We start from the raw sequence: 13426 nt of genomic DNA on the forward strand, positions 1-13426 counted from the left end.
GGCGGTCTTGAAGAGGGGTGGGCCCAGCTGCAGGTGGGGCTCCAGAACAGGTGTTCTGTCTCTGTTCTGAGGCCACCTGGCCGGAGGTAAACCAGCACTGAACAGACCACAAAAGGGATTCTTCACTACAAGAAGGAACTTACATCTCTGTATAGGAATGTGACTAGATGTCTCGGTATAAGAATACATCTATAGTTTCATAGATGGACTCCTGTATATGTCTATGTTGATGTACAGATGCGTCTTAGCTATGACTAACTACACCCCAATAAATCCATCGTCCAGTTGAAAATGCTGTATGTGGGTTGTCCATTGGGTGCCTCTCACCTGCCAACATTGCTGGTGAGCCTAGCCTAGCTTCCTTCCACACAGAACACTGTGCCTGATGCAAAGTCTGTTTTGTAATGAAGTGTTGAAGAGCTCCTTAATTGACTGACTACTGAAAGGGAAAGAGATTGGCTGTGTGAGTGTATTTTACACCACTGCCTGGCCCAAACGTCTTAGGTTGGGCCACGGATCGTGTGTATACACCTGGAGTGGGCACCAGGGATGCACGTGGGAGGTGGCCCCAGGCATCAGAGGTGAGCCAGGGAGGCCCACTGAGTCAGCTGCTTAATGGAATGGTTTTGAAAAGTGTTACTGTGGCTTTAAGACAAATATAAAAAAGTAATATCTGAATTGTAACCCCTCTGTACAGTATTTTCACAATAAAAAGATAAAAATAAAAATAAAAAAATAAAAAAAAGGAATTGAGCAAGGTAAAGAGTATGTTAAAATACTGAATATTATAAAATAGTTGTGGCTTGAAATTTCCTGATACATTCTGGATATAAATCATTTTAACAACTTAAAAAAAAAAAAGAACAGGAGGATTGAGTTGATTTCATTTCAATTTTTAAAATTAGGGTAAATTTGGGTGGTATTTTAACACCTTTAAGCAAGGTGTTAAGCCAATAAAATTATTGTTGAGATTTTTATAAAAACTATAAGACAATTGTTACATAGATTTTTATAGAAGCTATTCAACAATTGTTGGATAAATCCCAGCAATGCAAAATACGTGTTCTGTGTCATCTGATGGTGTTGCATATCTCATCATGTAAGGTTGGGAGAATATTATCTTCATTTTCAGAATACAGAATTGGAGGCAAGAAGAGAGGTGGTATATTTCTGAAGGCTGAAGTATAAATTACAATTAAGACTAAGCAGAAACCAGAATCCATGGCTCAAATTTAATTCATGATTTGCAAACCTCGTGACTATACCAATATCTAAAACTCTTCTGCTAGCTGGGTGACATTGGACATGTTTCTTAGAGTTGTCAAGTGTTGCTTTTTTCTGTAAAAAGCTAAAAATATTGGTGTTTTCTAGAATTAAAGATTATGCCTTTTGTAAAGTGTTATGCACAGAACATGAAACAAGAATTCCATGAACTCTGAAGTTTATGAAGTTTTTCTTAAAATTATTATTTGAAGAATCAAGATAGTGAAATTATTCACATTCCTTTCATTCCAGAAAGCATTATCTGAACACATTTGAGAAGAATTTCTACAACAGTCTTATAATGTATGAGCTTTTGATGTACTTATTTGCCTTCTCTCTGTATCTTCTTAATGGGGTTATTATTGCCTTATTCATGAGTTTAAGAATACTATATATATTATGAATAAAAGCTATTTGTCAAGAAAAAAAATAAAAATAAAAAAGTAATATCTGGACACAGTGATGTAACCCAATGTCCGACTATCAGAGTTCCTCTACCTAAAACAAGAGTCATGGACTTCAACTGACTTCAATTACATCAAAACTTGCTAAAAGAAGCAAGACAAAATACTTGCATTTTCTCCTATTGGGGGGGGGGATCTAATTCATAATCTATTTTATATAAATCATCAACACATTTTACTAACATACAGGAAGTTTCTTGGCTCCTATGAACTGCCCACATCCCTACGCACAGGCAAATGGAGTCATGAGCAGGACTTAGCTTCTTGTTTGTGATCTCAACCTATGAGGCTGAGTTCAGGATCCAAGTGCAATTATTTCCTTCACTCTAGATTTCTGCAGACACACACTGTTCTCCTTCGGAGCATGCTCATGCCTTTCTACTCTTGTTTAAGATTTTATTTCATGTGTTTGGAGAACACGAAACACCCTTCCTCAGAAGGGTGGGCAGTGCATATAATGTAACTCGGGTGGAGGAGGGGAAGATGGGCAGGATGATGAAAGGGTAACACTGCCAAGGATGCCCTGTAATCAGCAGCTGACTTACGGAATAGTAACCTCTTTGCCTAACTTAGTAATCACATGTAAAAAAAGATTTTATTCCTCCTATGTCTTATATTGTGGAGTAACAGCTAGCTACGGATCAACAGACAAGGGGAAAAAAGAGACAGACAGACAGACAGACAGACACAGACATATGATCTAACTGAGTGTTAAGGGGCAGTATTACCTCCTGAAGGAGCAGGAGACCAGAACCTACTTATTATTATTATTGTATATGTGAGCTTCACCTGGGGCTTGAACTCAGGGCCTAGGCATGGTCCTCCAAGCTATTTTTGCTCAAGGCTAGTGTTCTACCACTTGAGCCTCAGCTCTGCTCTGTCAGAACTGACTTCAACTTCTAACAGAGGTATGGGTCCCCCTCCCCTCTCCAGGGATGTGCTGGGCCTGCCTGGCGGGGCCACACTCACGTGTAAACTGGGGTGATAGGTCAGCACGCCATTGTCGCACAGGGTGACGTACTTCTTCTTCCACTCTTTGTTCAGTGATTTTCCACTTCGCTTCAGCAACATGCCCTACAAGGAAAGAGGAGCCCAGGATGAGGGCACAGTACAGAGGAGGAAGTACTCAATAAGGTAACCAAACATGCCCACCATTCTTTGTATCTTTGGTATCTGAAAAGGGAAATGACAGCTCTTTTTAGACCATTGATTGCTGTCTTCCTCTCTTACATATACAATACACACAATGTTCAACACCTTTCCTCTTGTGGTTGGTTTGTAGAACTGAACTTTCAGATACTAGTGGATGCCAAACTACTTCAATAAATAGGAGACAAAGTCCCGACGAGCTAATGATGGGCTGTCACCCATAATTAAGTCACTTGTACACAGGAAACACTGGAGGAATACTATTTCAAAAAAGGTAACCTACTCTGGGCGCTGGTGGCTCACGCCTGTAATCCTACTCAGGAGGCTGAGATTGGAGGATTGCTGTTCAAAGCCAGCCCAGACAGTAAAGTCTATGAGACTCATCTCTAATTAAACACCAGAAAACTGGAAGTGGAGCTGTAGCTCAAGTAGTAGAATGCTAACCTTGAGCTGACGAGCTTAGGGACAGCTAAGTTAACCTAAACTTCTTATCTAAAAGTAATGTATTTTTGTGCTGGTCCTGGGGCTTGAACTCAGGGCCTGGGTGCTGTCCCTGAGCTTTTGGCTCAGGGCTCAAGGCTAATGCTCTACCACTTGAGCTGCAGTGCCACTTCTGGCTTTTTGGTGCTTAATGGGAGACAATAGTCTCATAAACTTTACTGGCTGGGCTGGCTTTGAATTGCAGTCCTCAAATCTTAGCCTCCTGAGTAGTTAGGATTACGTGCATGAGACATTCATGCTAGGATTTTAATTTTAGCTTATTAAAACAAAAATTCCATGTTTAATATTTAATGGATGAACTGTAATTTACTGAATCATTGTTTTGGGGGGGAGGAGGAGGCAATACTGGAGTTTGACTTCAAGGTCTTGTGCTTGCTAGGTTGGCACTCTCCTACTTGGGCCATACACCAGCCCTTTATATCTTTGCTATTTCTCAAACAGGTCTCACATTCATGTCCAAAGCCGACCTGGACTATAAGCTGTCTATTAATTCTCGTAGGCTGGGACGACAGTGTACTATAGGCACTTTTTAATGTTTTTTTGCCAGTACCAAGGCTTGAACTCAGAGCCTAGTACTTGCTTGTTCTCGGTGGCACTCTTCCACTTGAGCCACGCTTCCAATATGGCATTTTGCTGGTTAACTGGTGATGACGTCTCCTGGACAATACATTCATTCTATGTGGCTTGACTCTGACCTGCAATTTTCCTTATTTTAGCCTCTGGAGTAGCTACCATTACAGGTGTGAGCCACCCATGCCTGGCTCATGTCCAGATTTCTGTTGGTTAAGATGAGGATCGCACTAACGTTTTGGCCAGGCTAGCTTCCGACAGATCCTCCTCAATGTTTCCAGCAGCCAGGGTGACAGGTCTAGTCTGGTTTAATGCCATCCTATCAGAGCTGGCGGAAAACCATCCAGAATCTGAAGCCAATAGTTATTGAAGTTGCAATTAACCCAGTCTTCCTTCAATGACCGATGAGGATACCTTCTGGTTTAATCGCCAATTCCCAGCACAAACGGTCTACCATGTACACACTTCCCTGAGTGAAGAAAGTGAAGGCCCACCTCCAAGCCAAGCGGGGCCAGGACCTGGACCTCCGGCTCTCTCCTTCCCAAGTCACATCCCCCCGCTCTGTCCATCCAAACTGCTTTCGAATTTCTATTTGTGCACAACAGGAAGTCCTCTGCTGTACACAATTGAGAAAGTTATCTGTCTGTCTACTGTTGGCTAGTCTAACTGGACTTGGAGCGAAGTTACAAGTCCGGGAAGAATTGAGCAGAGATGCCTGTGATTGTCCTCTGGAGCTGGCCAGCGTCCTCCCCACAGACTGCATTTCCACACCCCAGAAATCACCTATGCATTCTCATGCCATGCAACTAAGCTCGTGCTCCAATTAATGATGATGATATGGTTTTATTTACTGACAGTAGCCAAGCTTCACAAACAGCAGACTAAGGCCTGCTTGGGGCCCATTACACAGTTGTTGGGAGGTTTGAAAACAATTCATACACGAACCTTCGAGAGACCATCTCTACAAGTTTTCATTGAAAACATCATGGAAAAATGTAGCATTCTGTGATTTTTTTGGGGAATCTAAGCCAATTTAGTAAGCCCTTGTGATTCACAGATTTATCACATGGTTTTGATCAAATGCAGTCATCAATATATAGATAGAAATTTAAAATAAATGCAAATGCCTATGCGTATCATATAGCTCAATTGATGGAACAGCTCTCAGGCCTGTTATTGTCACTTAGGCTGAAGTTGTGTGATCTCTGGAGTGTTTCCTTGTCCTTAGTTCAAAAAAAAAAACCTGCCTCCCCCAAAGCAAATGTTCCCCCTCCCCTCAAAAGCAAATGCCCTCCCTCCCCCCAAAAAGAACAAGGAAAATGTTATGGTGGCACTCTCAAGTTAGAGTATACATTCTTTGCTTGGGTGAGGTGATCAAGGTAAAAATGTGAGATCTGTTAAAAGGAGCAAGTCTTTACTGGAAGTTGGGTGGCATTATGAGGACATATATGCAGTACAGCATTATGTGATACTGCATATATATAATATATGTAATATATACATATATATGTTTATATTATATATACTATATATAGCACCCAACTCTGCATCCTGCCACGCCTGGGTTTTCCTCCATGGCGGGCTCCTTAGAACCAGGATGTCTGTATAAACCAAATGCAGCACTGTGGCCGACAAATGAAGCACAGCAACAGAGGCTTTACTGTGTGGTGTGAATGATGGGAGGAGACGGCCACTGCAGGTGACACAACAATAAATAAGCCTCACTGTGAAATTATGGCGTTCCCTTCCTCAGGTTTTTTCAACAGAACAAACCTCATCTAAGTTCTTCTGTGGGTTCACCTTTCTTTTTTTCTATCAGCTATTTCAGATAGAATTTCGACAATACCAGGGGCTGAGGGTCACCGGGGTGTCACTGGAAGATGAGAGCTGATCAGGCCTTCGGAAGGCTCTGTCCTGCCCATTCAGACAAACGTGACTTCAGGGACACCCCGGGCTCTGGGCGGATGGTGGCAGGACCCCCAGGGCTGGCGGTGGGCACTGTCACGAGCGAATCCTCCACTCCTAATTGGAAGCAGCTAATTTGGAGGCATGTGAAGAGATGACTTCATAGTTTTCTGGGAAACTAAATAAGCCTGATTTATTGTGATGCCGGGAAAAGGAAGATCCAAATGCTGGCCATGGTAAATGAGCTCTTCGTCTTGCCGTGGGGAGGAAGCTGGGTGCCATGTGTGTTCCCGTGCCCGCCTCTGGACAGCTGGCTCTGGGAGCTGTATTTCTGTCTTGGAGCCTCGGCCCGGCTGGCTTTGCTGTGTGCGCCTCCCCCTTTCCTCCCAAAGACCGCAGAGGAGACGAGAGCCACTGTCCTGCCCGCCGCCTCCCAGCTGCGGTGGCGGAGCGGGGCTGGGCAGTGCAGAAAGGCTTCCCCTGACAACCCAGGCCTTGCCAGTCTCTTCTGTCTTGCTTGTCTCCTGAAAGCCACAGGGCAGCCAGGCTGGAGGTCGGACAGTCCCTCAGGGCAGACCAGAGGCACGGTTGTCACCAGCAATGGGGAAGAGCATGCTTAGCTATGGTCCCTTCATTCCTGCCCCAAAGCTGGGCTGCCCCTGTGTGTCCCACCGATTGGCTGATCTAACCCCACTGTTGAGAACCACTGCCTCTTCCTTCCAAAGCCCTGGGAAGGGAGAGGCTCCGTGAAGGGGCCTAGCGGGGTCACTGTCCCACAGGTCCCCACACACTTCACGGGTGTTCCCCAGATCCCCAGGTGTCCGGCTGGGCCTGGATAGCCGGGCCTCTCCCTCCCAAATGCCTGCTGTGTAGCATGTGGGTATCATTCTTAGGGCCCTCAGCACATACCGCCACTGCATTCATTTGCTGTGCCCAGGGGCAGTGGGCCCTGCCCTCCACGGTGAGCATCTCGAGGTGGAGGAGCGCCAGGAGCCCGGGCGACACCGGCCTCCGCCCAGCTGGCACATTTCAGGCAGGGGGCTGCTGCCAGCCAGAGCAGGCCAGACCTGCTGGCCACACGCGGTCACGCGCGGGGCAGAGGTAGGACAGGCTGAACTCCTCCTGCCATCCATCTCCAAAGCAGAGGAGAGGAACCTTCCTTCTGCCAGCGGCAGATGTGAGCATCTGTAACATCCTTCTTGAGCGGAAGAACTACAGTATGAATACTGACGAGTGGTCGTGGGCGGGTGATGCCTCATTTATCGCCCGAGGGCCTGAAACTGCCCCCTGCCGCGAATAGTCAGAAAAGCTGGGCTCCTACTCAGTTCCCTGTGGTAACATCCTGGCAACAAGTCCATGTGACACCAGCCAGTGCATGTGTGGCTGCTGGCCGGGTTCTTGTGGGCTTTGCGTTTGCCACCTCTGGCCCTGAGTATCCATGCTGCCTGGGGGCCCCTGTCCTAGAAGTATCACAGGATGAGCAGCAGCTGCTGGCCAACACAGCGGGGAGGGGGGCAATGGGGAGGGCGCAGGGGCGGGGGGGGGGCTCCATCCTCCCACCCACAGGGCTCCGCCAGGCTGCAGCGTCCGCAGGCACGTCTTCATGGATTCGCCGCACTTCTTCCTTCTCCTCTCAGACCAGCTGGCTGCCCTCATCCACGCTTCCTGACTGGCCCGGTCAGTCACGTATCCCGCATTCCCGACCGGTCCTATCTCGAAGTCTGTCGCGACACAAGTGATGCAAGACCCAAGCGCGAGTCTAGCTTTATTTAGTGAAGAGTTCTCCAGAGGCGCCAGCGGATACAGGTTTCAAGTGGGTCTGGCTGAAGTCAAAGTGGAGTTGGGCAGCTGGCTCAGCAGCACTCTGCTCTGGAGATGCAGAGGGTCGGCCCTCGCCCGGGGAAGGTCAGCCCAACCTTAACCGGGCCCCAGGGGCCTGAGCGCACATTCACATTTGAGCTACACTGGAGCTCAGTCCTGTTTGGGACTTCTCTAAGCTTCTCCTCTAAGCAAATGTTTAAAGTCTGAGTGCTTTCTTCCCCTTTCTAATGGCAACCACAAGTAATTTAAGATCATAACAGAGTTGCATTGCCCAGGTTGGCATTTATGATTCTCCAGTGTCATATGGGAAGAGCTCGTTCCCTGACCAGGAGAAAGCCCAGATGGCCGCACAACAGGCAGCACGGAGCAAATGGCTTCTGTGAATGCAGGGATGTGAGGCACGTGGGCCAACACGTGCACCGTCACAGCCACGCAGAGGCCAAAGAGCCTGAGCTGCGGGAGTCAAGGCCACTGCCTGTCGCCATGGTGATTCTGTTTCAGCAAAATAACATCATCCCTTCAAAGTGTGGCTTTAAACTTTGTTTTTGTACAAGGTGTCAGTTACAATTAATCTCAATTATATTTGGCTTTCTATTTATATAACAGCAATCAATGCAGAGCGCTAAAACTTAGTGCTATGCTTATAGACAATCGTTGACTATTGTCATGAAACAGTCCAAGTCAACGTTGGGGAGCATCCATGAAGTTTTTGATGTTTTAAAGGACTTCATATGGCTCAGACAGACATGGGAAAGATTGATTGGTCTAGAACAGATAGGGTTAGCAATGTATCCACCTGGAAAGGAAAGACAGGAAGGAGATGTGTGTGAGCGCGAGAGAGAAATATTGAGCAAGTACAACAGGACTGAGATACTTGTTAAGCTGGGTGGCAAGGGACATGAGAGGGAAAAGACTGGGTCACCCGCCTGCCACTGTGGGTTTGGAGGTGTCACTGCTAAGGGAGGGAGGAGGGCACAGGACATGGTGAGAGGGGGAGTGGGGAGAGAGAGCTTAAGGCCCAGGGCCTTGACCCCAAACTATCAGAAACCCCCTGGGAAGAACTGTTACCTGTCACCCAAAGTACCCTATGAATCACTGAGATGACCATAAACCAGGCCCATTAGTTTGCTCTCTTTAAAAATAATGTGCTTTTACTATTTCATCACTATTGCATGCATTGATAATGCAAGGGCCGCATTCCCTAGAGCTGAGGGACAACGCCCAGGCCCAGAGTTCAAGCCCCACGACCGACAAAAAAAAAAAAAAAAGAAAACAAACCAAGTATCTGTTCTTCAGAGGAGGACCTCTGCAGTGCACACTGCTGATGACACGGGGTGGGCGGGGGTCAGGAGTGACGGGAGCTCCAGATGCGCCCAGGTACCACACAGGGTCCAACTGCTGCCCGGGCTGTGGCTCTGACACATGACAACTACTTTTCAGGGAAAGAAACTTTTGTTCTGCAATATGGTAAGACATAAGTCTCATTGAGTCACTGGCACATATATACAAATGATGAATTCAGTTTTTGAACTGAATAAAAAGACATTTACGGGCTCGGAAGGTGGCTCAGTGGTAGAGGGCTTGCCTTGAGCCATGGGTCCGACTCCTCAGCACCACATAAGCAGAAAAAGCCAGAAGTGGTGCTGTGGCTCAAGTGGTAGAATACTAAGCCTTGATCTGAAGAGCTGAGGGACAGCACCCAGGCCCAGAGTTCAGGCCCCAAGACAGAAAAAATAAAAGGACATTTATCAGGGCTGGGAATGTGGCTTAATGGTAAGAGTGCTTGCCTTGCATGCATGAAACCCTGGGTTCGATACCTCGGTACCACATAAACAGAAAAAGCCAGAAGTTGTGCTGTGGCTCAAGTGGTAGAGTGTTAGCTTTGAGCAAAAGCAGCTCAGGGCAGTGCCCAGGCCCTGAGTTCAAGACCCAACACTGGGGGGGGGGGGAAGGACACGTACCAGTTTGAATAAAAACTTAGAAGTTCTTAGTGTACTTGTCTTTTATAAGATATTTCTATCTGATTCTGAGGATAATCAGAAAGCTGTAAAAGTAACTGTATATACCAGAGGGCAGTGATATGTGTGTTTTGCCATCCACAACTAACACAAAAGCATACAGCTGCCCTAGACATTCCTTTCTTGGAGTCCCACATGCAATTTGATGGGAACTACAAGACAACACAGCCTGGGCGCGAAGGTCATGCCCTGCAAGGAGGAACAGCAGAAAGGAGCTGCGATCACCTACCACAGCGGTGTGGAGGGGTATGTATCAGAAAGCCAATGCACACAGGCACCGTGGTCAGAAAGATCTGGCCCTCAGGGCCTAGAGAACAATACCCAGGCCGAAGCCTGGTACATGTCACTTGACAGAGAAACTCTGGGCTGACATCAGTGGTCCCAACGCATTGTTCTAGAAAGTGAAGGCCTGTACAGAGACTTCACAAAGGCCGAGAAGGGCTACTTGCAGCTTCACCTTCTTAAAGACAAGAAAGCCTGTGGCCCCGGACTGGAGATTAATACCTATAGAGCACTCATGCAGGTGAGCCTTTAGGAAAAATACTGTCTTTCAACAAGTGTGTGTGTGTGTGTGTGTGTGTGTGTGTGTGTGTGTGTGTTGGGGGGAAGGGCTGTCTTTCAACAAGTGTGTGTGTGTGTGTGTGTGTGTGTGTGTGTGTGTTGGGGGGGAAGGGTTTAAACACAGGCCTTACCCTATCCTGGCGTGCTTGCTGGTTATTTTGGACACAGTCTCAAACTTCTCTGCCCTGGCTAGTTTGGAACTGTGGATCCTCCAGATCTCAGCCTTCTGATTAGTGAAGATGACAGACGTGAGCTTTTAAAGACACTTCTTCCAGAGCACGGAGAGACTGGAGCTCTGCCAGGTGCAGGGACAGTGCTGAGCTCAGGTTTGGGATGAGAAGTTGGCTGGAGCCTAAGCAAGGTGCCTGGGGGCTTGTGAGGGTCCCGGGAGGCGAAGCGTGAGCCTGGGGCGTGGGCAGCAAGCGTGGTCTGTTCTTTGCTCTGTAGAGCGTGCACACAGTCCTCCTGCGGGGCGAGGCTGGCTTTTCCCTCCATACCACTCAATTCTGAGGAACCACAGAGGCCCTGAAAGCCCCGGTGAGGTGTCCTGCCACATGACTATGCAAGCCAGGCTGCTTCGTAGATCCAGATTCCCCCAAAGCAAAGAGTCCAGCGGTTAATTAAAAACCAACAGAGGAAGAAGAGGTGCCCTTGCCTTTCGGACGACCTTCTGCAGACGCGCTGGGCCTCCATGCGTCTGCCAGCCTGGACTCTCACTCATCTCTATAAACAGTTCATTTAAAACTTTTAGAGGACGCGAGGCCACAGTCTGTGAGCCAGGAGATGACAGAGGCCGAAGGCTCCTGCCTGTCTGGAGACGCCGGCCGGCAGCGCAAATGGCCCTTATGATTCTAAGTCTCTTTGAGCTGCTGTAACCCAGGGCAAAACCGCGCGGTGGAACGTCAAAATGCATCCTCTGTCCATCTTTCAGATGCCACTTTGGTACACATGAAAACAATCTCTGCTTAAGATCGCCTAGCAGCCACAGAGAACACGGCCACGGCGGAGGTGCTCTAGCTTTACTTAACGCTCACGAAGTCTCAGTGTTCATGGAAGACGTCTTGAAAACTCTATCAGAATCATCTACTCGGAGCCACAGGAGTGTCCCCCGCATAAACAAGGTGGGTTATCTTACAGAAAGGTCATGGCACCTGATTAACAAGGCTAGTCCCAAGATAAAGAAATATACCCAGACACAGAGAGGTCGTGTGACTTGTCCAATTTTTACAGCCGGGGCGACTCCCAGTGACCCATGCCTCATGCTCGGACCCCTGTGGAAATACATCCCTCCTAGAGGGGGCCAGGAATGTTTTGCAGGCCCTGAAGACCAGCCCACCCAGTGGGACTCAGTGGCAATGCTGGGAGAAATGACAAAATGACTCTTAGTGGTAGAAGACAAGAAAAGAGGGCTGCTTTCCACGCTGGGGAGATGGAAAAATGGGAGCATGGCCAGCACTGGCTGGGCCCCGGGCAGTTGGCTTGGACTGGCAGGACTCAGAGAAGTCTGTGGAGGCCTGAAGAAGCACTAGCCAACCACACGAGGGGCCAGGCTCTGCCCAGGGAGGACCCCTGGCAAATCTTCAGCCTGTGGCCATGTGCCATGCAGCCAGGGTGCCCTGAGCCTGTATCTGTCCGTAGGGTTTCCACATGGGTGCTGACAGTGCCAGCAGGAGGGGCGGGAAGAGGTCACGAGTTTCTAAGCAGAATTAGGGAAGACATTTCCAATCCCACCGCTTTATTTCTTGATGATAAAAGGTTTAACAGTGCTAGCCTCGGTGACCAGCCAAATCCCAAGAGTAAGCCCTGGACTCGGAGTGAAGGTCAAGGGTGGGGGATGCTGGGGTAGGACCTCAGAATGAGGAAGGACCCTGTGCAGGATGGGGACTTGAGAACTCAGATGTCTCAGCAGGGCTGAGACCGTTCCGAGAGGAGCCGGTCTGTGGATCAACATCTGGATGGGCTTGTGGATTGTAGTTTGGAACTACAACACACAGGGAAGGCTCAGAGTAGTAGTCGTCTCTGGTCCCGACCCTCAAGACAGGAGGAAGCAAGATGACGTAACTAAGCAAAACCAAGCAAAGGTCATCCTCTCTGCAAGGGAAGAGAGCGGAGGCCAGGGCCCAGGATGTGCTTCCTGGGGAAGGTCTCCCAGGACTTCTTAGGCCCTGAATCAGCCACATGTGCCCGTCTGGAGGTCAGGACCGCACTGGACCAGTGGCTGCTTTGTCTCTCTGACCCTTCCCACCTTTTAGCACAAGGCTCTCTGTTGGAGTTCTCCTGCCCCTGGGTTACTGGCATATGGTGAAAATGGGGGAGGTAACTCATTTTTGGAGTTCGCTGGTCTTCAGAGAGTGCGGACCAGATTGAAAGAGGCTCATCCCCATGTAAAGATGAGATCAAGGACTTGAAGTCTAAGCCCAGTGCCAGATTCTGGGGGCCTCGGGGTGGACGGGTCCCTTCAGTATCTTCAAAATGACCCACAAAACCTCAGCCCACATGGGCCCTGGGGCCTAGCTCAAGGTAACAAACAGAATGCAATGAAACCTCACGGTGCCAGGTCTAGCCTGAAGGAGGCCTGGAAAATCCTGCTGTTATGCCTGTGAGTTGACAGAAGGAAGTCGTGTGCTGGGCTGCAGAGATCACGAGAAGAGGGGGAACCCCCGTCACTCCTTGGGGCCAGCGGGGTACTGGCAGAGCCCACTGACCTTCTTGTGGCGGCCTCTCACCCTGTACCTCCTCCAGCCACTGCTGCTAACTCACAAGACATGAGTGGAGAATGGCCTTGGAAGAGCGCCCTGCTGGGCAGAGAGGAGTTGTCCCTGGTACGCAGAGACTCATGGGAAAGCATAAGCTGGTGTTGTTCTACGACACTGTGATAGAACTGTGTTGCCTGGAAATGGGTAATGGAAACCCCGGTGTGTGTTTGTGCTCATGACCCTGAGAATCATTCCACCCTCCAGACCACTCGTCTCCACAGTAAGATAACTAAGAGCTTTGTGACAAGTCACACCATTCTTCTTGTTGTCCTTAGAAATGGCCAATGCTGACCTACTTTGCCCTACCTGACTCCCCCCTCTGGGGGGAGTCGGCTTTCGAGGATCTACAACTGAAATGCGGGGACCCTAGAAGGCACTCCTTGCTTTTCGCTCAGATCTGCTGCGGGGCTGGAGCAGA

At 48.6% G+C, this 13426-nt stretch overlaps 1 protein-coding gene across 6 annotated transcripts in view; it reads right to left on the minus strand.

Moving 5' to 3' along the window:
• Agap1 (ArfGAP with GTPase domain, ankyrin repeat and PH domain 1) overlaps positions 1-13426 on the minus strand; it is a 465820-nt gene that overhangs the window by 167685 nt on the left and 284709 nt on the right. For all 6 annotated transcript variants that reach the window (XM_070011454.1, XM_070011372.1, XM_070011299.1 and 3 more), the window contains one exon: positions 2697-2801. In XM_070011454.1, coding sequence (XP_069867555.1) covers positions 2697-2801 — 105 coding nt within the window. The remainder of the gene's footprint in view (positions 1-2696; positions 2802-13426) is intronic.

Source organism: Dipodomys merriami, unplaced genomic scaffold (assembly GCF_024711535.1).
Source record: "Dipodomys merriami isolate MVZ:Mamm:240054 unplaced genomic scaffold, mDipMer1.0.p SCAF_1, whole genome shotgun sequence".
In the NCBI taxonomy this organism is placed as follows: Eukaryota; Metazoa; Chordata; class Mammalia; order Rodentia; family Heteromyidae; genus Dipodomys; species Dipodomys merriami.